The sequence below is a fragment of the Dreissena polymorpha genome, chromosome 9 (genome assembly GCF_020536995.1).
Source record: "Dreissena polymorpha isolate Duluth1 chromosome 9, UMN_Dpol_1.0, whole genome shotgun sequence".
NCBI lineage: Eukaryota > Metazoa > Mollusca > Bivalvia > Myida > Dreissenidae > Dreissena > Dreissena polymorpha.
The window spans coordinates 32,589,156-32,615,280 of NC_068363.1; the positions used below are offsets into that span (position 1 = coordinate 32,589,156).

At 35.1% G+C, this 26,125-nt stretch overlaps 1 protein-coding gene and 1 long non-coding RNA gene across 3 annotated transcripts in view; both read left to right on the forward strand.

The window, feature by feature from the left end:
• LOC127843671 (uncharacterized) overlaps positions 1 to 26,125 on the forward strand; it is a 157,524-nt gene that overhangs the window by 119,230 nt on the left and 12,169 nt on the right. The gene's annotated exons all lie outside the window — the stretch shown is intronic.
• LOC127843661 (uncharacterized) lies at positions 4,377 to 23,285 on the forward strand. Of its 2 annotated transcripts, none has more exons than XM_052373360.1 (3): positions 4,377 to 4,952; positions 20,341 to 21,320; positions 22,528 to 23,285. In XM_052373360.1, the coding sequence occupies exons 1-3, from the start codon at positions 4,618 to 4,620 to the stop codon at positions 22,872 to 22,874; spliced, it is 1,662 nt and encodes a 553-aa protein (XP_052229320.1). In that variant the 5' UTR covers positions 4,377 to 4,617; the 3' UTR covers positions 22,875 to 23,285. The 2 variants fall into 2 exon arrangements, with proteins under 2 accessions (XP_052229320.1, XP_052229319.1); XM_052373359.1 differs by having other exon boundaries at positions 4,381 to 4,952; positions 22,525 to 23,285.

Below are 26,125 nucleotides of genomic sequence, written 5' to 3' on the forward strand. Positions count from 1 at the left end.
TGTGTATTTGGGCCGGTGGCCTGTATTTACTTCAATAAAATTGTTTGAGTTGAGTTGAGTTGAGCCTGTATTGTATTGAACATACCAAGGGTTGACTCAATCGTTTATACTTGATGTTTTACGATATTGTGTTGTGTTTATTGTCGTGATTCGAATACTGCTTACCGTTTGAAACAATTTTTCTAATGATAATATGAAGTTTCTTGGATGTGCATATTACCAAATGTCGAAATGCTTATAAATTGTCATGATACATTGTACACAAGTGCATTAATGCTCTAGTTGTGATATGTGAAACAATGTTTCTGCTATCACGATTCGAGACTTGTTCTGTATGGTTGTATACTGATCAGCTCTGCCGACGCAGTTGCATATTATAAGTCGAAAAAAAAACCAGACATTTGTAAAGTTCAACATAAAACATGTACAGTGCATCAACTCTAAACTTAATTATTACATTATGTATGTATCGTTTCGATATTTTGCTATTTATTTCTGTAATGTTTCATGTAAACATTAGAACATGTTTCATTGTAGTATATTTTATTTACTTGATTGTATTTGTAATTCATAGATGCACTTTGACTATACTGTGTTTACTTGTTTGTCAATGGTCAATGGCGTTTTGCCGATTTAAAAAAAACAACTTTAAACTTGCTATATAGTATATATCTTTCATAAAGCCACTAAGCGTATAATAATATAATACGTGTTGCAAGCATTAAACAACGTTTTTACATTATGTGGTCACCCAGTATTAACCTCTTCCATGTGACATTCTCACTTAAACATGTTGTATTTCATTCTTTTTTTAATCGATCTTCCTTCGAATGATGTATATTTTGTATTTAATTATAACGCATGCTGTTATTGTATATGTATGTGAACGACGATGAGCTGTATATGCTTAAGTCAAATAAAATATTCTGTTATGTTCTGTTCTGTAAAAATATTACTGAAAAGGTAAACTTATATTTTATACAATTTGATTTCGATACAATGTTTATGTATTGAATTATCTTTTTTTAGAATGTATACTATGTAGCTGGGTTCTAAACTCATAAAAGTAATAAGTGATTTTGCTCATACATGTATTTGCTTCATGTCAGCAATGTAAAAACTCTTTGACTCTGGTAAGTTTTACACCAATGAGTAATTAGAATTTTTTATCAAATACAAGAGTTTCACGAGTTTCCTTTATCCTTAACATTTCAATAAGATGATGCGTAAGCTTATTTACACGAGTGCATTTTCTGATCAATTGATGAACTTAGTGTTAACATGGATAAAACTCATATGCATGAAACAAGCTTTAGATGTGTGAGATTCTGTGTTTATTGAGTTACAATGTATTATAAAGGAAATCGCCAGCAACCTTAAATACTGACTTTTGGTTGAACAATTGACTAAATCATAAATTAACTAATGTGTTATTCATATATAAGGTACATACACAGCTATATATATCTTTATAGACAATATGGTAAAATGAAGTAAGCTATAATGTTGACACGCATGTGCATGTCCCTTGTAGATGATTTAATGTGTGCACATTAACTTGAAAAGCAAACAAATAATGATGTACGGCACACAGATTAATATGCTTCACAATATGTGAATCACATAAATTATATAAAATTGCTCTTGAGCCGACTTTAACAAATGTTCCCATCAGGAAAACGGCATCGTTATCCCGACATGATTTAAAAGCGTTTTACCCGTGGATATGGCATATGTTACTATAAATTCGTCATAGATTGCCTAATTAATTACAATACACCATTGTGTGTAGTGACTGATTACCTAATATATAGCAATACACAATTATTTTTTATAAAAGGCTTTGGTATGTAAACATGTTAAGCATATGCCATAGCGCAGATGACGATAAGTCTCCCTCAGATGCATAGATGGATGTCTGTTTTCGCTGTGTTCGTGTCCGAATGCTTATTTGAATAATGGGGTGCGGCAACAGCTTGGCAAACTCCGCTCATCTCAAAACATGTTTGTTATAGACGGATTCGGGTTGTATACTATAGCAAGACATGCTATAGAAGTGAACATCAGTGGTGCCGATCGGCGTTAAGTCTTTTGGTGGTTCTGCCGTTGTCTTTCCGACGCACATGGCCCAGCCAACTGAGACGACGCTAAAGAAGCAGAGTGGTCATGACGGGGATGGCTGTAATTTCCAGCACATCGTTATTTTTCATGCGGTTCGTCCATGAGCTGCCAAGTACGCGTCAGAGGCAGCGCATATAGAAAGCGCCTTGCATTTTATCCTTGGATGCGTACAAGGTCCAGGAATCGCTGTAATACAGGATAGTGCTTAACATGAAGATCTGGTATATTTGAGGGTCTTTCTTCTAGCATGTTGTCGTTCTCTTTGGCAGCCGTGTCAGGGTTATTGAGGCTTTGCCAATCCGTAAGTTCATCTCTGCTTCCAGTGGGGGGTCGTCAGTGATGGTAGATCCAATGAATGTTCACTGGCTGACGACCTCTAAATCATAGTCGTTGATGTTGTTGTGGGAGGGTTCGTCATGCTGAGTCATTACTTGTGTTTTCGTTAGGCTGGATGTCTGAGTCAACTCATCGCATGCCTTTGCAAATAGATTCAACTGCCTCTGAAGTTCTGTTTCAGTGAACAAATAAGCGTAACACGCAACAAGCATTTCCCTGATAATCACCTTTTTTACTTTGCTCGTTAATTCTGTCGAGCTTATATGTAACAGACTACCATTTGTCCGTGTGTGGAAATAGACACCCTCGGTGGAATCTTTAAAAGCATGCTGCATTAGGACAGCAAAGAAGAAGCCGGACAGAGCGGGAGTGAAGGCGCAGCCCTGTTTGACACAGCTGCGGTTGTCAAAATAATGTAACGACGAGCCGACATACTGTTAAATGACTTTTATATTATAGCGGAACGACTGGATCAAGCTCAGGACTCTCGATAGGCAGCACACGTCTACGTCAGGATGGTGAAAAGTCCATCCCAGCTGAAACGGTCTAAAGTTTGAGTGAGGTCCATGAAGGTCATATAACGAGGCTTGTTTTTTTTTTCTTCAGTTGCCTGATCGAGAAGATCATATCTATGGTTGATGTCTCTGAGTGGAACCAGCACTGTGACTCTTGGTAAATTCTATCAGCAAGCTTATGAAGTCTGTTCAGGACTACAGGTTCAAAGACTTTACTTTCAGAACTCCGGAAGGTTGCCCATATGTAGTTGTTGCAGTGGTTACTCTCGCCCTTATTCTTGTACAGAGTGATCTTACATGTCTTGAGGCACCACTCCTTCTTTCCAGCACTGACAGAGGAGGCTGTTTAGATGCTCTAGGTGAACGCTGTTTCTACATTAGAATACTTTACGGCAGTATGGCATCTTTTCCTGAAGCTTTTCTTAAAGATCTCGATTGCCTTCTTAAGTTTTTAAACAGTGGGTTTACGTCCAGTTAAATCATAAGAATGATAGTTTTGATTGTAGCGACGACAATAATAGTGACTCGGTTCTGCTTGGAGTATTATTCGGAGTACAGTGGGTATAGGGATTTTGTTCCGGGATTAATTTCTTTAGAATCCCTAAAATATCCTAACACCATCATTCAGCCGATGTTAAGGGATTAATCCGTGTACATTCGATTTCATCTCTATTCAACCTTTTCTGGCGAGTGTTAGGGATGAATTGCCTAATTCACCCCTTAAAGGGATTAATCTCTACGCGAGGTTAAGAGGTTAATCTGGATAAAATAGTAACATTAACATCTTCGCATGGGCAGTCTATGTCTGGGGTGAATTGAGATAAAAAGGCGCGTTTTGTCAGTGTTCTCAACGAGTAGGCAGAGCGAAAAAATATTTTAAGATGTAGAATTTACTTGTGTTGGTGTCCTGCAGAATACAATTTACAATAGTACGGCAGTGTTGCCTAGCCTATCAAACACGTCATTTGTAAACTCATCAAATATTTTTGCATAAACATCGAGTATTTGAAAAAGAATGCGTGCGCGTTTTTATAATGGTACAACTAGGATTATACGTTATATATGTCATGCTACACAATTAAGATATATCAATTAACAAATATTCGTGTAATCGCGAGTTCCCATCGATTCAGATTGTGTTGAAAAACATTCTGCATATAAGTAAAACATTTGTAAATATTATTAAATATATTAACTAAAAATTAATCAATTCAATCATTCGATTGCATGTAGTTATGTTGTTATGTTTTTATATAAGGACGAATTACTTTCACAGCTATAAATACATTGCATTTTCGCCATTATAGTTTGGATATCACTGACTGTGTGAACATTTTGCAGGTAAACATCAAGAGTTTATATACTTCCTGTTTGATTTTACACAGCGTTTAAAACTACCTGATTAGGTTGGGTGCAGCAATTTTAATCTTTGTATTTTATACCTTTATCTCGCGTTGTACATAGTCACGTGGTTTAATTACCTTAAAGATTAAGTGATATTTGGATTGGATTTGACTAGTGTTTAAATTGTTTCATTTTTAATTAACTTTTCAAATTATCTATATGCCTGTGAGTAAAAGAGTAAACATTAATATATGTTATATATTTAGATACACACGTTTTCCTGTTTACACAGAATAATAAAATGGCGACAGGTTCACTGTCTACTGTTGCTAAACGTTCGCGGATGTTTGCAGACTTTTGTTGCACATCGTGTAAAGATCAGAATCATGAGATATCTGCAGATACTTATTGCGAGACATGTTTGAGCTTTTATTGTAAAAACTGCGTTTACCATCATAATAAGATTCATACAAAGCATATAACATATGGAAGGGAAGATATAAGGAAATGGCCGGTTTCGGAGGAAGTGGAGGATTTTGTCAGGAAGTGTGAAGTTCATAAGGATTTTACGCTCACACAGTTTTGTCATGACCATACTCAGCTGTGCTGCTCTAATTGTGTTGTAACGAATCACAGGTACCTGGCAAATATATTCATTTTGTTATTTAAAATAACGAAATTCACTCATTTACTTTGTTCAATCTAGAATAATATGATTCATTTATTCATCGTTTTATAATGATTTCATACCTTTAAGCTTATCTGAGCCTTCTACAAGTACTTATAAAAATAATTGTTTGAAATAAAACTTTTTAAGTGAAAGCAACTATGTACAACGTGAAACTTTTTAAAACTCTTTTTAACCACGAGAGCCAGTTTTTTAATTGTGTGTTACTTCTTATAGTGGTCCTCTAAAAAGTCTGTACAAATGATGCCCCTGTGAATGATCCGAAGTAACTCCATCTGTTTAGTATGACGACTACAAACAAAACATGTGTGCAATTATGGGTATTATACTTGTGTCCACCACTTTAGAATCATTAATACCACCCACTACATCTGAAAGCACGTAACTATTTTCACGAACACTCATCTTTAAACACTTAGCTTCATCAGGCAGACGGACAGACAGAAAGATAGATAAACAGAAAGACAAACAAACAAACGAAAAAACATATAGACAAAAAGACAGACAGACAGACAGACAGACACACAGACACACAGACATACACACAGACAGACAGACAAATAGACAGACAGACAAACAGAATGACTGAATAACTGAATGACTAACTGACTGCCTTACTGCCTGACTGACTGACTGACTGACTGACAAACATAGATACAAACAGACAGACAGGCAGACATACAGACAGACATACAGACAGACAGACATAATGTCTGACTGACTGACTGACTGACTGGCTGACTGACTGACTGACTGGCTGACAGACTGACTGACTGATTGACTGACTGACTGACTGACTGACTGACTGACTGACTGACTGACTGACTGACTGACTGACTGACTGACTGACTGACTGACTGACTGACTGACTGACTGACTGACTGACTGACTGACTGACTGACTGACTGACTGACTGACTGACTGACTGACTGACTGACTGACTGACTGACTGACTGACTGACTGACTGACTGACTTACTGACTGACTGACTAACAAACTGACTGACTGACTAACTGACTGACCAACAAACTGACTGACTGACTTGTTGTTTTGTGAAAACCACGTACACAAACACACAATCAGCAGTACTGTTTCTCTAGTGGAGGGCGCTAATTGAATAGCCTATGAATATCATCATTTTCTCGCAATTAATTCATATAGTAAAATGTATAACTTATGAAATTATGCGTTGATGATAGGAATCATTTAAACAAGTTTGTTTTATATTCACATAAACAAATATATGGTTTATTATTGTTAACAATGTCATAAGAAATATTTTCATTAAATGAAAAATTGAAATGTAATTTGATGACCAAGTTTAGCTGCACTTCATCAACTGTACTCTTCTAAAGGACATGTATTTCGAATATTAAATTTTCTATATATGGTAGTGTAATGCCATTTAAGTGGTTAACAATTTCAATGCAAATAAAGAATATCACAGTTATCGTGTTTAATTCGCTTATCTTTCGATTACCGCGTATCGAGCTGTTAAGGACACGAGTAGACGAGTATCTGTATAAATGCAAACAATGCATCCATAAACGATTTAACTTTAAATATGTATTTATCGGTAAATCCACGTAAACATCGTTTATTTACACCCGCAATTACATCCACTGCGAGCGTTTTTATCTCGATTTGAGAAGTCACACCGGAAAGGGGGAGTGCTTGATTACAATTTTTTTTAGGCCAACACAAATTAAACAAATTGATTCACGAAACTATTCGAAATATGATATAATAAACATCTAATCAGAACGGGTGTATTCCCATTGAACGCGCATATATCGCCTGACGCAATGTGCAGGCACTGCTCTTATGCTAAAAATCTACAATTATTGCATGCACAATTTTCTGAAAATCGAACGAAAGTGAAAGTATTTTGTTTTAAGTGTTTAGATACCATTACAATAGTGAAGTCGTCAGTTTTACTGACATTTAGGTGGAAATTTAATTAAAATAACCAATAAAACGGAATATTGATACCTTTGAATTATTTTAGTTGAAGGAAGATTTTAGAATGACATTATTCCTGTTTTTTCTTTATTTGTTTGTTTTTGTATTTAATTTTAAGCGTAGTCATGTTAATGAAATAGAGTACTCAGAGCGCATTGGGGTGATGTCATCACGAGAGCCTCGTTCTTTATGTGATCAAAATAAGCAATTCAATGAGCTGTGGGAATTGTGCGATAATATTAACAACCTCAATACCTAACTACAAATTCGAGTGTAAAGTATGAAGGACATTTTAAGATTCTTTGTCATTACCAGATTAATGATAAAAACAAGCGAATTTGGTTTTAGAGACGTATACAGAAGACTTGTACACTCGTTTCTCTCAATGCAATTTTTCTATTCCTTAGTTTCAGTGAATTTTTAAAAATATGTGTGTATTTTTTCACAACATATAACCATTTGGTGCAACAGCAAGTAAACCATACACAACTTTTATTTTGTAACTTTGGTTTTCAAAAAAAAAAGGTTTCCTCTTAATAACGTGTGTTATCATAGAGATGCTGCGCGTGAATAAAATATGTGTGTACATGTAGCCTACATGCAAACCTAGCTTGCATTGTGGGTCAAATCGGGTCAAAGTCACTGCTACAAAAATAAAAAATAAAAGTTTTAGTAAAATTAATGGGCTTTTGAAATAGTTCTAGAGGCCGTTTTATCAACAGATCTTATCTTAGCGGATCTTATCTTAAATCCAAGACTAACGATTTCATCTGCGATCCGCTAATACCCGTTTTATGACGGCCGTCGTAAGTATCGAGACGCAGCTTATATTTTAGTTGTGCGTACGATCTGAAAAATCGCGAACCAGTTGAAAAATGTCATCAGATGTTACGCGATTTCTCGCGTATATGTCAAAAAAGGAAGATGACGGCCAAAGTAAACAGAGGCAAGTAGTAAATGATAGTTATGATTTACTACTGATAGAAGTAAATGTATCGATATTGAGAGATGTCTTCAGAATTCATAGTGTTTGTGTCTGTCAATTTGTCTACTCATTGATAATATTTTTTTTTATTAATATTGATATTTTTCACCAAAGTATCAAAATGTGTTCATGCATTTATGAAATTATGTATTGTTTTTAATTTGCAAGTACTGTTATAACGAAATAATAGTAACCCACTTTGGCAATGTCAGCCATTAAATTGACAAATCGTAAGTGTGTTTACAGTACAGCTCACGCAAAACCAACAAAGTCCGCGGCTACGCCGCGGACAGATTCTTCTGTTAACGTATTTTCTCCGCGTATTTACTCGGCATGATGCGGAGGCACTCGACGAAATTTCGCGGAGTGACGCCGCGTCTGTTTTTGCCTCGGCATCGATTCGCGGAGTAACGCCGCGTTGATCGGCTATTCGTCGAGTATAACTATTTACAAATATTGATTGTATACTAATCTATAACACATGTTATCGAAATATATAAACATACACAAAAAATACGCTGTGCGATCGTTAACATTTCTCTATATCTGCATACATTTAATTAAATTATCAATCGGATGTCATCTGTCAAAACAATTATTGTGTATGTCGATAACTAGATCTATATTGAGTTAAAGTTTACACAGTTAAATCCCGTAGATTATTTCGGAAACGAGACTTGCTTTAAACGTCTGTCATGTCGCCAAAATTGTTGCTCAATAATTTAATGAAAATAAATGTAGTATAAGATACACATTTTACAACATGTACATGATTCTAGGATTGTTATTCTTTAGCAAGGCAACCAAAATTCTCAAGATGGCTGCCAGTGCAGCAACCATCTGCGAAAAAAGAGAGACATATTGTTGTTGCTTTGTCTAAGTTATCTCTATAAAATTAATATGAGGATAAATAGTGCACCCACATCTCAACCTGTGCTTTGCGGCACACTCTTTATAAATTTGAATGGGTTGTGTGCATTTCAAACTTGCGGTATAAAAAGCTATAACATAATTTTGAAAACTAAGATTATGCAATAGCGAACAACTTCAGTGCCTTCAGCGATTTGATATAATGTTTTATTTGACCGTACGATTATTAAACCTTTAACATAACATATTTTTATAAATCTTAAACTTGTAAAAATTCCAAAGTATTTATGTTATGTTCAAATACCCGTTATAATATAAAAATGAAGCTTGCACTCTGGTATATATTGTTGGGACGCATTGGCCATGGCATGTATTACTAGTATGTATTTGTCTATTGTTGAAGATCGTGTACTTTAAACATGATGAACGGGAGGGCTTGTGCGCTTGATATTTCGTTTATGTTAATACACCCAATATTTATAAGACCCATGGCGAACGCCTCATAAGTTAAAATTGTACTTGTGAAATCTGATATGGCTTTGGAAAATCCCGGTCTGTTGCAATCGATACCCCGGCAAAGCTTGTTTTTGTATATGATAAAATAGGTTTGCAAGTACGTCCTTTAATTTTTGGGCTTGCTGTTTTAAGATTTTGTGAAATGGGAAGAACATATTTGCAATGCCAATTATTTTCAATGAATAACTTCAGTCGGGCAGACATAGCTGATATCTTATTAACTACTTTTATGTATAAAACTTCTGTGTGTAACGCAAATGCTTGATATATATTTGTTATTCCAATTTTCGGAACTGGACATACCGATCGTTAAACTGATACTAGATTTGCACACTCTTAAATAAAGAAAAGAAAATTCCCCTACAAGCTGGCCATTATTTACGTTATTGAGAATACACTTAAAGTTTTTAGATGTGAATTTATATTCTTTTCCTACGAGACATGGTTAACTGGGATATACACGTAATAGGATGAGTTATTTTATTAAGTGCGATCAGTTATCATTTTCTGTTTGAAACAAGCATCATAAAATCGATTAATTGTATAATAGAAACACATAACATATTTTTATTATATATATTAATGGTTTTGAATTCATGTTGCATTTTATTATGTTTGTTTTTTAATAAAAAAAAGTGTATATCCTATGTACTGCAAATGACATTAAGTCTCATCTTATTATCTACCATGTTGTACTTTACATAATCGTCTTTTCCATAAACTCATTATAAGTATTATGGATATGTGAATAATAAAGCACAAAAATATAGTACCACATATAAATGGGGGACACACCTTCATATATTGGCAATACACCTCATTCGTTTTTTTATTTCATTCAAAAGTGTAAGCTCCCTTTAACAGGCCTACTTTTATTCCCGCATCATATTACAAGCTTAATGTTCACAGCACACAGCGGTAACATGTTAGGAAACTGCAACTAAATTGCATGTTAAAACCCTCTTAAAAATGCAATAATTTATGTCAAGGCCTCAATTTCATTGTGGAAAAGTTTACCGTACTTAAGCATGGCCTACGTGCATGTTAGCGCTGCAAACATGACAGTGCGCCGTTAGTTTTCAAACAAACATTTGAATACGTATTGTATCTTTGCAATCTGATACAAAGCCCGGGAATGGCGGTCTGATAAAATCGATATCCCAGCCAAGCCTGCTCTACATTAATATATTTTGCATACCAGCAGGCCGAATACAGTTTCTTAATTGTCCGTGACAACAGGAAGATAAGTATCGAATGTGTAGAATTTGCAACGACTAACCAAGAGAGTATTAACACTTAAGAACAATTAAACAGGCGCATGCCATGGTGGTCTGATGTGTCATTATGCAAGGATATTTAATACGTTTTTCTTCCGATCATATTATTTTCCTGCCATTGTAAATGTTTTGCAATATGCATTGTATTATACATCAAGCCTTTTCAGACAACTATTTGTATGATCAAGAATAAGGAACATTCATGAACAACACGCTTTACATTGTAGTTAAGATCTTTAATCCTGTTACTTGCAAACGCCTATGCGCCATAGTGTGGTTTTCAGTAGTTATGTGAATCACATTATATTACATGTTAACTTGTGTAAACAGCCATTGTATTTAAGTAGGTCATGGTTATATTGATTGCTGAATATTTGCTTGGAGAGGCTTCTTAAATTACAGGCGCGATTATGTAAATTGATTATTTAAGTCTAAAATAGTGTTCAGGTGATCATTTTCGTCGTAATTTTAAAGCATTTTGGTAATGCGATCATTTTAAGTGTGGCAGTTAGAGCAGGTATAAATACCAAATGTTACAATGCATATTTTGCCAAAAATCATGATAAAGGTTTACCACTGAAAACTTCAAGTATCATTGCCTTCGATACGTATATGTAAGGCAAACGTATAATGGTGTTACGATTACCACCTTTTGGTAATTGACACGCAAGGAATTTTGTAAGAATAATGAAATGACAGTGTTCTTATTTTCTTAACGTAATGTTCAACACATGAATTTGCGGGGTACAGAATTCGCGCTATTCGATTGCTAATGTGCTCCTGCGGTTATTATCTTTAATACCCAGTCCATGTGAAGAAAAGCTACTTATTTTTTTATCAGAACACTCGTTTAACCCTTTCCCTATCAGCAAAGTGGAAATGGCTATGTGCAAACAGCATAAAACCAGAACAGCCTGCGAGTAACTCGCAGTCTGTTCAGGTTTAATGCTGTTTGCTGCTCATCAGTATCTAATGTTTGTAGATGAAGGCTTAAGAACTTGAATCGAGTAAGAAAGGTCTTAAATTAAATATAACTTTCCAAGGGACTACAAATGCGTGAAAATACGTATCTAAGTGGTAAAGGGTTAAATTGAAGCTTATTATGCTTGTTCGATGTACATGTATACACGTCAGTTCTAATGTTTAGCGGTCCACTTCTACATATATGTTCAAATGCGGTCGTGATATTGAACATAATCAGCATCATCATCAGCAGCAGCAGCATCGGCGGCGGTGGCGGGGCGGCGGCGGCGTCGTGGTCGTCGTCGTCATTTTCATCACCATCATCAGCATCATTTGCATATGATACTTCACGTGTCTGAGATATATGTGGTTCCATTAGCTGAAATACAATAATGTTCTGTGAACAGCAGTATTTGGCATACGTACGTGTTTTTTTTATGCCCCCCGAAGAGTGGCATGAAGTTTTTGAACTGTCCGTCAAGCCGTCCGTCTGTCTGTCTGTCTGTCTGTCCGTCAGTCCGTCCGTCCGTCCGAACACTTTATCATTGGTCATAACTTTTGCAATATTGAAGATTTTTTGCACTTTTTGTGTGGTCAAAGGTCAAGGTCATCCTTCAAGGTCAAAGATCAAATATATGGCTTCAAAGCGGCGCAGAAGGGGGCATTGTGTTTCTGACAAACACCTCTCTTATTAGTTGTTCGCTTGCGAACAATTAAGGTTAAGAGCTAGTTTTGCAAGTCGGTCTGCTATTAACTACCCTAAGAACGATGACCACCGCATCTGCTTGTGCACACTGATTAGCCTGTTTATGCTTCACCACTGGTACACTGCAGACAGTGAGTGTGTGAATGTAATCAATAGTGTTTAACAGCCTGTGCGACGACATTGGCCAGTTTGTCATTGAAATCTGTACATATTGGCTGCGTTCAGGGAAAACGGGGCCTTATGTATGTCCAATAAATGGTGTCCTGTGCACACTGATTAGCCAGTGCAGTTCGCACAAGCTAATCAAGGAATACACTTTCTGATTCTATGGTGTTTTTCGTTTAAAGACAGTCTCTGGTACTGGGTTGACAATTTATGCATATGCATTAAGCCCTGTTTTCCCAAGAAGCTGCAGTCAGTATACAATACACTAATTGTTTCGGTAATGAAGGAACTGAAACAGCGTAACGGTAACGATACAGTGTGTTTAAATTATATTTTATTTAGAGGAATTGTCCGAACGTAGTTAATCTACATTTAATAAACATAATGATTTCGGAACTTGTAATCAGTTTCTATCCCAGGTAAATTATAGTTTATAAGATTGTTCGCCGAGTGACTCAGCGTCATATCACCAACAATTTCCTCGGCATCATGCCGAGGCGTGCCGCGGCGTGTCTCGGCGAACAGACACGGCGACTCGGCGACCAGATGGTCGATGCCGAGTCGACTCCGCGAACAATTGATGTCGTCAAACTCCGCGGATCGCGGAATTTGTTGGTTTTGCGTGAGCTGTACTGTATATCATAATTTTTTTTAGCGGAATAGTATTCGTGTATATTTGAGTTTAATCAATACATTATGCCCATGTCCTTAATATGAAGAAAGCATGTTATTGTGTGTTTTGTTTGAGAGTAAATTTATCTGATTTTTCATGATACATTCTCATCTTACACTTTTCCGCTTCGTGTTTATATATATTTATCTTAGTATATAATTTTAGTATATAAGGATGCGTACTTTATATAATAGAATGTACTATATTACCAATTGTACTTAGCTTAAATACAAATCTGAAAACTATCACTCAATTTCTTAGTGAACAGCATTTACTAGACAAAGTGATCAAGAAATCGAGTTAAGGTATATTAACTATTCTAACACGGCACGCGACTTGTTTTCTATAGACAAAGAAGGAAATGAAGTGTTGGTTATTCTGCAATAACTTATGGGCGGAGCTTAATGTTTCGAAAATAGTTCCGAATAAATAAAGAAAATATTGCAGTAAAATGCACGTGCTAAAACCCGCTCTAAAAGAAATGTAATAAATGTAGCATGTATATAAATGTAATGAAACAACAAATTGTATATTTGGTGATAAGTGGCATAACCACGCCTACAAAGAATGTTATGTGTTATGAAACGTTATTCAGAAAACATTTATAGCATGTCAGCTTTTCAGTAACATCAATAAACGTGACGTCATTAAGTTTCTACATTGATGTTTCAATGAAAGTGACGGCATTTGCAAAATATTTTGAATGAAAACGACGTCTTATGTTTTTACAATTCAATGACGTCACTAAATAGTGAGCTTTGTACTTAGGAGGGCGGAGTATTGAAAAATATAGTTCACTTCCAAAAGCTTGAACCAAATCAATCAGAAAAACGTGTTAGAATCGAAATAATAATTTTCTATGATAGTTTGTTGTAGAATAACCCACAGTAAGTTGTGTAGATGCGTGTTATCAAATCACTCGTGCTTTGCACTCGTGATTTAATTCCTACGAATCTATACTCCTTACTGTGGGTTATTCAACAACAAACCATGATAGAAAAATATTATTTCTTAAATAAAATCGCATGACTCTAACCTTATCTTACCACAATATGATAATTAAAAAAATCACAATGTCAGTCACAAGTAAGATTTTAAAAATGAAAGCTAGACTGGAAGCAAAAGTTAAAATTTTATTTTGAATTATACATAAAACAATTATGTCATTAAACTTATTGAATTCGCACGTAATAATCGTTGCCAGTAATTGTATGTTTGCTGTTTTCTATTTAGGATAGATTATATCCATTCTTCGTGCGGATATGATGGTTGGGAAAGACTGTTTTGTCGACCAATTCCAGTTAAGTTCATGTTTGGTTTTTCTACATATTCTGACATATACATACTATTTTTTACTTATATTAATGAATATGGTATCTACCGGTATTCATAACTTAATTTGTTCAACTGTGGAATGTTTGAATTAGAACACTATGTACTTTCTTTTCAGGCGCACAACAAACAAGCATGTGTGAATGTCTTCCATCACATCAATTGAACATGAGTTGCTGAGATAATTTATCAAGTACACGGTATAAAGTTATTACATTTATTCTTGTAGGTGCATCAATGTTACAAAACACATTAAATAAATAAGGTTTAACAATGTGTATCATAATCAAAATTGTATTATGTGACATAAAGTTCGTTATTTGTGACTGGTTTAGTACACATTGTAATAAATGCATACAATAAAAAAATCTTTGTCATTGAATGTGCATGTTTACATGTAGGACAGCTCATAAAGATGAGTGTACATATTTAATAATGCATATTTATCGTAAGATACCAGTAACTTTAAAAAACACGAAAATAAACATAGTGTGTAAACATACATATATTATTATGGTGATCTATTAAATATTTTTTATTTAAAGAAAAAATGTTTATCACATTTTACAATAGCAATTGTAAAAATCAAATGGGTATTCATTTTTTTAGTTAATACAAAATAATGTATTTGTGTTTTTTTACATAGTATTGTAGGAAGAAAGTTACAAGTAGATATAAGCTAAACGAACATATTGGATTAGTTATGTTAATGAAAGATTCTTATTCACTCGTACATAAACATTATCGGAAGATCTGCCAATCAGCACATATGAGGCCCAGTCAGTAGAGTCAGTGAAGAAAAACAGATGTGAGTTCAAAAGATTAAATAATTATCGCTCGCTTGGTCATTGTCGGCTCGATAACTACTTAAATGTACCCCGGGTACCCTTAAGTATACTTAAATGTACCCCGGGTACGGAATATATATCAACGCATACCCGGCCAATTTAGACTGTACTCAAGTTTTATTATCGCCAAAAATCCGATGTTAAACACGCTACGGAATACAAAACAGAATTTACTTCGAAAAAAACTTGCTTCAATATCGTTTTTGTAGTATAAGTTTCGATGATATAGAGGTCATTGTACAAAATATTGACATAAACATGCCCAACATTAGTTGGGAAAAAAGTCGACAACAACCAATGTAGTGTTATAACTCCCGTGTACATTTTAATATATTTACCGTACCCGGTGTACATTTAAGTATACTTAAGAGTACCCGGGCATTATTTAAGTAGTACTCGAGCTGACAATAACCAATCGAGCCTTATTATCGTGAACTTGTAATAATATATCAAAAATCTATCTTAACGTTAATTAATCTATTAATTCTAAAAACAATTAAATATGAAACAATTTGTTCCAATCGAATCTTGTCTGATATGCAGTATGCACAGTATATGTTCTTAAAAGAAAAATCATAAACAACATCCCTTTATGCAGCAATATTAACTTGTTATTTCATCATTTGCCGTAAAAATAATTTAAAACATAAAATGTATTTTATTTTCAGATTGTGTCCCACTTTTTTGTTTCTGTAGAGTTGTTGAAGGAAAAATATTGTGTAATGTTACAAATACAAAAATAAAAGGAGTATACTTTGTTTTCATTGTGTTCTAATGTAATGGAAACATTATTAATTGTAAGCATGGCATATATAAATATTGTACTTAATGAAAACAATCCACAAAAAGAACGAAATAGAAATTGTCAATATCAACATCTTAAAAGGAGTTTGACCACACTTAACCGAAATGCAGCAGCTCATAGACAACAAAGCAGCTCATAGACAGCAAATCATCATTTTCTATTGTATTATTAACAGAAAAAGTAGGACCAACTTACAACAACATAGAGTAAAATATGGATAACACATGTAGCCGGACATAAACAGACCACAAAAGCTCACCAAGAGTACTGCATACACATGTTAGCATTAAAAAGCAGCTACATATATAAATTAATGATTTGTTGTCTGTACTCTGCTGTAACTTGGTCCTGTGTGGGGAAGCGTGTACAATATCATCAACCTCCTGTGCCTCAATAGATTGTTCAGGTTTTGGCACCTGCTGATTTTTGCACAAGTTGTGAAGGCGTATTCATGCAGCAACTGGTTGACAGCTCTTGTCTGGCCGCATGTATTAACACTTCCGTTTTATGTAGACACCTGCCAGTGGGAAATAAAAATCAATATTACAACGTGGTTTAATTACATCTCCCCTAATGAAATACGTCTTCAGTAATTAATTAACTAAGACTTAATGAATAAAACACAGTAAATGTAGGCATTAAGATATGGATATACATTTGTATTAACATATGCACGTGTATATGTAAGCAAATTAAACTGATATTTCACTGCACAAACAACATATGTTTATATGCTTTTAATTTGAATAATAAAATACACATTAATATTTAATAACATATATTTTTACATCTACATTTTATTCTTAGATCTCAACGACGCATGTAGGTCATGAAGCAGACACAGTTTATGCAAAATCAATCAACATATATATGGAAAGACAGAGATAACGGACAGGTTAAATGCTTGTACATTGACTAAATTGTTATTATTATGATGTTGATGTGATGATTACAATGGTGAGACATTAAGCATTACTCTTGTCAATCCATACAGTTTATTTTTGAAAGCAATGAAAATGTAAACGGTATACTATATCCATAAAAGCACATAAAAATATGTTCATACCTTCAATCAACAGCTGTCAAAGACAGAGGCATCATTGATTGACCCAGGCCATTTTGACACAATGCCTATGTACCTGCAAATAAACTATACTTAAGATGTGAACATATAATTCAATTAACACCGTTAGATGATGTGTGCATAATTGTAATTTACGCGTTACGTATACTGTACACTATAAATTACACGGTTTCTCACTGACATTGTTATAAAGGGTAATAATATAAAAAATTGTTAATAGCGTAAACAAGTTGTGATGGGGTATACATTTTCTTACTTATCAGTGGGGCAGTTATTCAAGAAATCATACAGTGCTCCATTGTATAGACAACAAATTAATAAGTGTATGCGAAAAAGGTGTTTCAATAAATTGTGTCGCCAACAAACTTGCATGGCAACGTCCGAAATATGCAATATCCGACTACTATTTCAATCTTTAAAATTCAAGTTATTATGGCAACTCAACTGTTTTACTTGAAGAGACGCAATATAAACAGTGGTTTTGATTAACATGAAACAAAGAAAGCAAATTGTACACTTATCCTTTCAAGTGCTAAACAATTAATTACGCGGAAACTAAACAATTTATCGCTCATTTTAATGCACCACAATTCAAATTATGCCCATTGAACATTAAATACATATATTAATATAACCAATTCATTAAACGTTATCAAACTTAAGTTATTTCAATAATATTGGATTTATTGAGAACATATCAATGATATGAATGCAACAACAAACCTGCGTGATGTCCTTGTCGGTTTTTGGAGATCATTTTTTTGGAGATCATCTTTTAACAACTCGACAAGCGTCCGTCTAGTAGATAACGAATCAATATGTCTACATTTAAAAGATCGCTAAAACCATCTCTTTTGCGAATCAGACTCATTGCCCGTGGTAAAATACGTCTAAAGCTCCCACAGCCGCCATATTTGCGAATGCTAAGACTGGCATTACCCAGGCGTAACTTTAAGCAAACATCTTACGACATCTAAGCTGCGCTTTCTTTGATAAAACGACTCGCGGTACTTATGATTAGCGTACGATCGAATCTAACGAAATCTTACGTAAGATCCCCATAAGATCTGTTGATAAAACGGCCTCCTAGTTCCTATATGGTTTTGTTTGGTTTCCTTCATTCAGACATAGCTTAAGATTCCAATCAAATCAAAGTATTCAAAGACACCAAGAATATTCATACATTCAGTATATTATATAAACATTATGTAAACTTATAAAACAAAACATTTGTGGTGTCGGCGTGGTTATATTGTTAGTGGTGTGTAGCCTTTAAACAATCTTCTTGCACTTCGTTATGTTCGCGGATATGAATTTAGAGTTGGAAACATGGTACTGTCTATTAAATTGTTCTATCTTGAGACAATACTAACATATGTAACACATATTTCGTATTTTTTATTAAACATTGAAATTAACATTGCAGAACAAGTGTCGATATTGCCTATATTCGTCCATATCCGCACTTTTCGATCATATCCGCGGATATTAGTCATATACGCATTTTAGACGGACCGCTTTTTACCCGATACCTACGGTACCCGAATGGGAGACAACACCCTTAGTTTTGAAAAGACCGGATTATGTTTAAAAAGTAAATCAACACACATTGAAGAGTGTTTCTCTCTTATAATAATTCGACTTTACCGGCCATAAATTATGGAACCAAAGATAATTTACTTACAGAGAGTTTCCACTGGACCTAATATACTAAACAACCTTGGGATATCATATTCTTATAACTATAAATACTTATGTATTTGGCGTTTAAGTTTTAAAGTAAAGCAGGCTATGATGTTTCACTAAATCATATAACATACAGCTTTGCCTGTTTAACTGTCATCGCTTGCAAAAAGTGTGCTATATGAGATACAATAACAGCATGTTTCAATTCTTTATATTAGTACAAATGTTTGAACAAAGCATTGATCTAAGACTGTATGTTTAAAAATGCAAAATATTGTCTGTACCTATTTAATAGTTAAGATAAGGTTTTTATGTTACTTTTTGTACATAATGCTAGTGTATACCAGTATATACCGTTGTCTAAATTACCTAAGATGGTATTATCTTGCATTTAAATTTATTTTGAACATTCCATGTCACATTTTCCTTACGGTTGCTGTTATATTATTCCAATCCTAACAAAACCATCTATTTAAAGATAGAACAAATGTTGGTTTCTGCTAGGCTAGTTACCGGACCCAATTTTTGAAACCGCACAAATCAGGGGGGGGGGTTATTTGGTACGCGACATTTTATGGTGGTCGTCTACTAAAGTTCTTCAAATCATGCTCCGGTGTTAATAATTCGCCTCACTTAAGGCTTCTCATAGAAACTTTCAATTCGTCTTCTGCAGGTTCCGGCAACATGAAGTCTTTGTCGTACATATTTATTTCAAAAACCTATATAAAATATACACTTATTATACAACCTCACAAAATAAACACATAACTGCATACCGCAGGTGTGACACCTAGTGCCTTTAGGCTTGCTAGCGTATGTGGGGTGGGGAGAATAAATTATATCTTCTTGCATGAGCGAATGTGTAAAGTGTGATCAAGATTTCCAAATATTAAAGTAGAAAACCATATCAGCAATTTAACATGTGTTTTAAGTAAAACAAAAAAAAAATAGAAACACAAGGAGATGAGCTATTTAATTTGACCGTTACTGTGTTCCTAAAAATATATTCCTCTATCAACAAACCGTTTTGATTTAGGTTTCTTACTATTAACAAACGTACGTTTTTGAAAGGGGCCAAACTTATTTTTGATTTAAAAAAAATACCAAGGAGCTCAATTAAATTTAACAATATGCGCTTTAAAAAATGAGTATATAACTTTACTTCTGTTCGAAGAACCAAACCAAAATATGGAGCTGCGCGAGTTGACATAATGGTAAAAACTAATGTAAGAATCTCTAGCAGCAATACTGTAACAGGTGATAAACATTTTAAAATTCCATTTTGTATAAAAATGAGATACAAATACGTCAATACAAATTAATCAAAAGATTCGGAAGCGGTAAAGGTCATACGGATTGAGGGAGATGCGGACAACTTAAGTTCATATGACCAATTTTCCAAGCTTACGATAAAAACGCACTGGCTATTTCATTAGATGAACATGTATTGTTTTTTCATTTCAGCCAATGCAATAAAGTGAATAACATTACTGAGCTGAGTAAAACCCTGTCAACGGACCTACAGGAGCTGTCAGTGAGGCTTGAAACTCTTATGGAAGAAATCAAGAGCCTATTGAGCAGACATAAGGCCAGTGTTCAGTCATTAAACAGAACATACAGGGAACATATGGATTTCGTGATAGAACGAATAAGTGTCAATATAAATACTACTTTAGATGAACATGAAAATAGTAATGTGAGTACGTCTGATACAAATGAGCAATACATAAAAGAAGAAATGTGTTTGAGTGTACTCAATATCGTGAATAAATTTGATAATTCAACTGGGAAGGTATTGGACGAAATGAAAGATGAAGTTATTAGCATAAACAGTTCCATAACAAATTCTATTCCTAACTGCACCCGTCTTCTAAACACATTAACACAAGTATCTGAATGTATTCAGACGATTGGAGACTGTAAGGAACTCTGCTTTATAACCAGCATGAAATGTAAGTATATAATACAGCAGGCGTTTACTGTGCTAGGGAAGTCAGACCAGAGGTTAACTTTACAGGGAGAGTTTAATCGCAATGTGAGCATACGAAGTGATTCGCAAACATCCGGTATCTCAGGGATGTGTGTTCTTCCTGATGGGCTGATCCTGATTGCAGATTCCGTAACTAAGACAGTCAGGTTGCTTAACCAACAGTACGAGGTGGTTAGTCACTGTGATGTGATTTCTTGTCCAGGGGTCATATGCCAAATCACACCCAGTAAGGCAGCAGTGGCTCTGATTGGTCATACAGTTTGGGTTCAGTTTATCACAGTCACCGAAAGGCAGATTGTGCCAAGCAGAACATTTCAGTTAGAACATACGTGTACAGGTATTGCGCATCACCAAGGAGACTTGTTCATCAGCTCTGGTTTTGAACTGTACAAGTACGCACTTAGTGGTAGACAGATGTGCAGACTCTACGAGGATCCACTTGGTGAACTGACAGGTATTACTCATTGTGGAGTCCACATGATATTATTAATAATATGCATTACAAATTTATTATACTTTTTTATACTTAAATGTGTGTTTTGATTGCTACGAAAGGTGAAAAGGTTTTCAGTTTTATTCATTTTCACATATAAGTAATGAAGTATTGTAAGTGTCACTAATTAATGTTGGTTTTTTTCGTTATCAAATTCATGTTCATTTACAATATTATTAATCAATTTAATAAATCATAGCATCGTATTAAATGGAAGCTTTTTAAATGGTTGTTTTTTAAGAAATGATCTAACTTATAATATGTAGAATAATGTATTTATTTTTAAGAACTCGCTTTTGTTTAAGTAAACAATTAGATAAACAACATGCTTAATTGGTTGTTTTAACAATTTAGCAAACACAACTACACGTGTAGCACTGTAAACGAAAACAGTATGTCTGCTTGTGACAATTTAAATTATTTATCAATACTTAATTATCACATATGTACACTGCAACATCAATATGCGTTGTTAAACGGGTTCTAAGCCGCGAGCAAGCGTTATACACGAAACCGCAATCTAATATGCTTATATCAACATTTCTTTTTTTACTGATTCTGACCAATCTGGACAATACATGTGTTTATGAATATCAGAGACACAAACGTACACCATTCACCGAAAGTATCACGTTTATGTGCGCGCATCAGAAACTGTTCAGATTAAATTAAAGCACCAACTAACGGGTTGATTAAAACAAAGATTGAATATTGCAAGTTCACATGTTTCGTGAAATCAGTCGAATTTGAACGTGGATTAATGTTTACAATACATCTGAATGTGCATAAATCTTAATAGTCTGCATAACTTATTTTATGTATATTTACCTGTAAAGATACATGAATATCGTCTTAATATAACAATAAAATGGTATATGTGTAGAGCAAATATAATTGATGCATATGGGTTAATGTTTGTGTACATGTTGATTAAACTGCGGATTTGTTTACGTCCATGTAATTGGTTCCATCTGTTTTATTATAATTCACATTATTTCAAACTTACCAGTCGCATTTCATTATGTAAAACTGTGACGAAATAAACTGATAAAAATATATCACACACAACTATTTATGATTATATGTAGATATTTAAAATTTTTACTTGCGCGTTTATCACAACATATACGTAATATGTATTTCTTGATTTTATTCTATTGTGTAGTAGACAAGTGTGCAGTGAGTCCCTCAGGGGACAAGCTGTACATAATCAGTTGCTCCAAGAACACGCTCCTCACCCTGGCCAGGGATGGGAACACTCTGGCTAAATACACTGATCAAGAACTTCTTCATCCACTTGATTTACATGTTACCCCAGCGGGTCAGGTTCTGGTATGTGGATGGCGGTCCCAAACTATCTTACAAGTGGACTGTAAGGGGGAGCGTAAGCTGGCCACATTTGCTCAAAATGTATGGGACGCATGGGGCCCACAGGCAGTATGCTACAGCAGCACAGCTTCCTGCATCATTGTGGCACAAGGAGTGTTTAACATCCTGGTTTACAGAGTGAAATAGTATGAAAATATACATATAAGTTTGTGTTATTACTGATAAACATTTAGCGACAATATATCGTAAAACTTAAAAACAATGCTAAGTGTTACAATACACCATTGTGTGTGAATTTGGAAAAAAGTGTATTCATGTTGTTATTTGCTTATGCCATGTAAAGATTTTCTTTGAAAATTTTAAACTTCTGTAATATGTTATTATAATTATTATTTCAGTATTGTCTTTCAACTAACACGTTGTCGTTTCGGTAAATGAAAGAAAACAAACACTTCAAATGAACTCTTTACGCCATGTTTAGACTTTGATCTGTCGTTGTACGAAATGTTTGAAGATGTGTAAAGATGCATACTTTTTATCAAATATAAAATAGTTTAAGTGATGATAAGAATACGAAATACAGAAGTTAACACATTATGTAAGGTGTATTCCTGTTTAAAGTGTGAATGCTGTTCATAATTTGTCATAGCTTATTATCCCAATGTTTAATATGTGTATTTCTAAAAAGACATACATGAAATACACCGGGCTATTTTGAGTGGCCCTGACCGGGAGACGAAATGCACCGCCGGGGAATCTCTATCAGCTCATTCCGCAACCCATATCTCTCACGGGCTTATTGCAATTTAATCTTAGATCACTTCAAGGTGTTTTCACGTGTATGTACAGTAAAGCTCACGCAAAACCAACAAATTCCGCGATCCGCGGAGTTTGACGACATCAATTGTTCGCGGAGTCGACTCGGCATCGACCATCTGGTCGCCGAGTCGCCGTGTCTGTTCGCCGAGACACGCCGCGGCACGCCTCGGCATGATGCCGAGGAAATTGTTGGTGATATGACGCTGAGTCACTCGGCGAACAATCTTATAAACTATAATTTACCTGGGATAGAAACTGATTACAAGTTCCGAAATCATTATGTTTATTAAATGTAGATTAACTACGTTCGGACAATTCCTCTAAATAAAATATAATTTAAACACACTGTATCGTTACCGTTACGCTGTTTCAGTTCCTTCATTACCGAAACAATTAGTGTATTGTATACTGACTGCAGCTTCTTGGGAAAACAGGGCTTAATGCATATGCATAAATTGTCAACCCAGTACCAGAGACTGTCTTTAAACGAAAAACACCATAGAATCAGAAAGTGTATTCCTTGATTAGCTTGTGCGAACTGCACTGGCTAATCAGTGTGCACAGGACACCATTTATTGGACATACATAAGGCCCCGTTTTCCCTGAACGCAGCCAATATGTACAGATTTCAATGACAAACTGGCCAATGTCGTCGCACAGGCTGTTAAACACTATTGATTACATTCACACACTCACTGTCTGCAGTGTACCAGTGGTGAAGCATAAACAGGCTAATCAGTGTGCACAAGCAGATGCGGTGGTCATCGTTCTTAGGGTAGTTAATAGCAGACCGACTTGCAAAACTAGCTCTTAACCTTAATTGTTCGCAAGCGAACAACTAATAAGAGAGGTGTTTGTCAGAAACACAATGCCCCCTTCTGCGCCGCTTTGAAGCCATATATTTGATCTTTGACCTTGAAGGATGACCTTGACCTTTGACCACACAAAAAGTGCAAAAAATCTTCAATATTGCAAAAGTTATGACCAATGATAAAGTGTTCGGACGGACGGACGGACTGACGGACAGACAGACAGACAGACAGACGGACGGCTTGACGGACAGTTCAAAAACTTCATGCCACTCTTCGGGGGGCATAAAAAAAACACGTACGTATGCCAAATACTGCTGTTCACAGAACATTATTGTATTTCAGCTAATGGAACCACATATATCTCAGACACGTGAAGTATCATATGCAAATGATGCTGATGATGGTGATGAAAATGACGACGACGACCACGACGCCGCCGCCGCCCCGCCACCGCCGCCGATGCTGCTGCTGCTGATGATGATGCTGATTATGTTCAATATCACGACCGCATTTGAACATATATGTAGAAGTGGACCGTTAAACATTAGAACTGACGTGTATACATGTACATCGAACAAGCATAATAAGCTTCAATTTAACCCTTACCACTTAGATACGTATTTTCACGCATTTGTAGTCCCTTGGAAAGTTATATTTAATTTAAGACCTTTCTTACTCGATTCAAGTTCTTAAGCCTTCATCTACAAACATTAGATACTGATGAGCAGCAAACAGCATTAAACCTGAACAGACTGCGAGTTACTCGCAGGCTGTTCTGGTTTTATGCTGTTTGCACATAGCCATTTCCACTTTGCTGATAGGGAAAGGGTTAAACGAGTGTTCTGATTAAAAATAAGTAGCTTTTCTTCACATGGACTGGGTATTAAAGATAAAGACCGCAGGAGCACATTGGCAATCGAATAGCGCGAATTCTGTACCCCGCAAATTCATGTGTTGAACATTACGTTAAGAAAATAAGAACACTGTCATTTCATTATTCTTACAAAATTCCTTGCGTGTCAATTACCAAAAGGTGGTAATCGTAACACCATTATACGTTTGCCTTACATATACGTATCGAAGGCAATGATACTTGAAGTTTTCAGTGGTAAACCTTTATCATGATTTTTGGCAAAATATGCATTGAAACATTTGGTATTTATACCTGCTCTAACTGCCACACTTAAAATGATCGCATTACCAAAATGCTTTAAAATTACGACGAAAATGATCACCTGAACACTATTTTAGACTTAAATAATCAATTTACATAATCGCGCCTGTAACTTAAGAAGCCTCTCCAAGCAAATATTCAGCAATCAATATAACCATGACCTACTTAAATACAATGGCTGTTTATACAAGTTAACATGTAATATAATGTGATTCACATAACTACTGAAAACCACACTATGGCGCATAGGCGTTTGCAAGTAACAGGATTAAAGATCTTAACTACAATGTAAAGCGTGTTGTTCATGAATGTTCCTTATTCTTGATCATACAAATAGTTGTCTGAAAAGGAATGATGTAAACTACAATGCATATTGCAAAACATTTACAATGGCAGGAAAATAATATGATCGGAAGAAAAACGTATTAAATATCCTTGCATAATGACACATCAGACCACCATGGCATGCGCCTGTTTAATTGTTCTTAAGTGTTAATACTCTCTTGGTTAGTCGTTGCAAATTCTACACATTCGATACTTATCTTCCTGTTGTCACGGACAATTAAGAAACTGTATTCGGCCTGCTGGTATGCAAAATATATTAATGTAGAGCAGGCTTGGCTGGGATATCG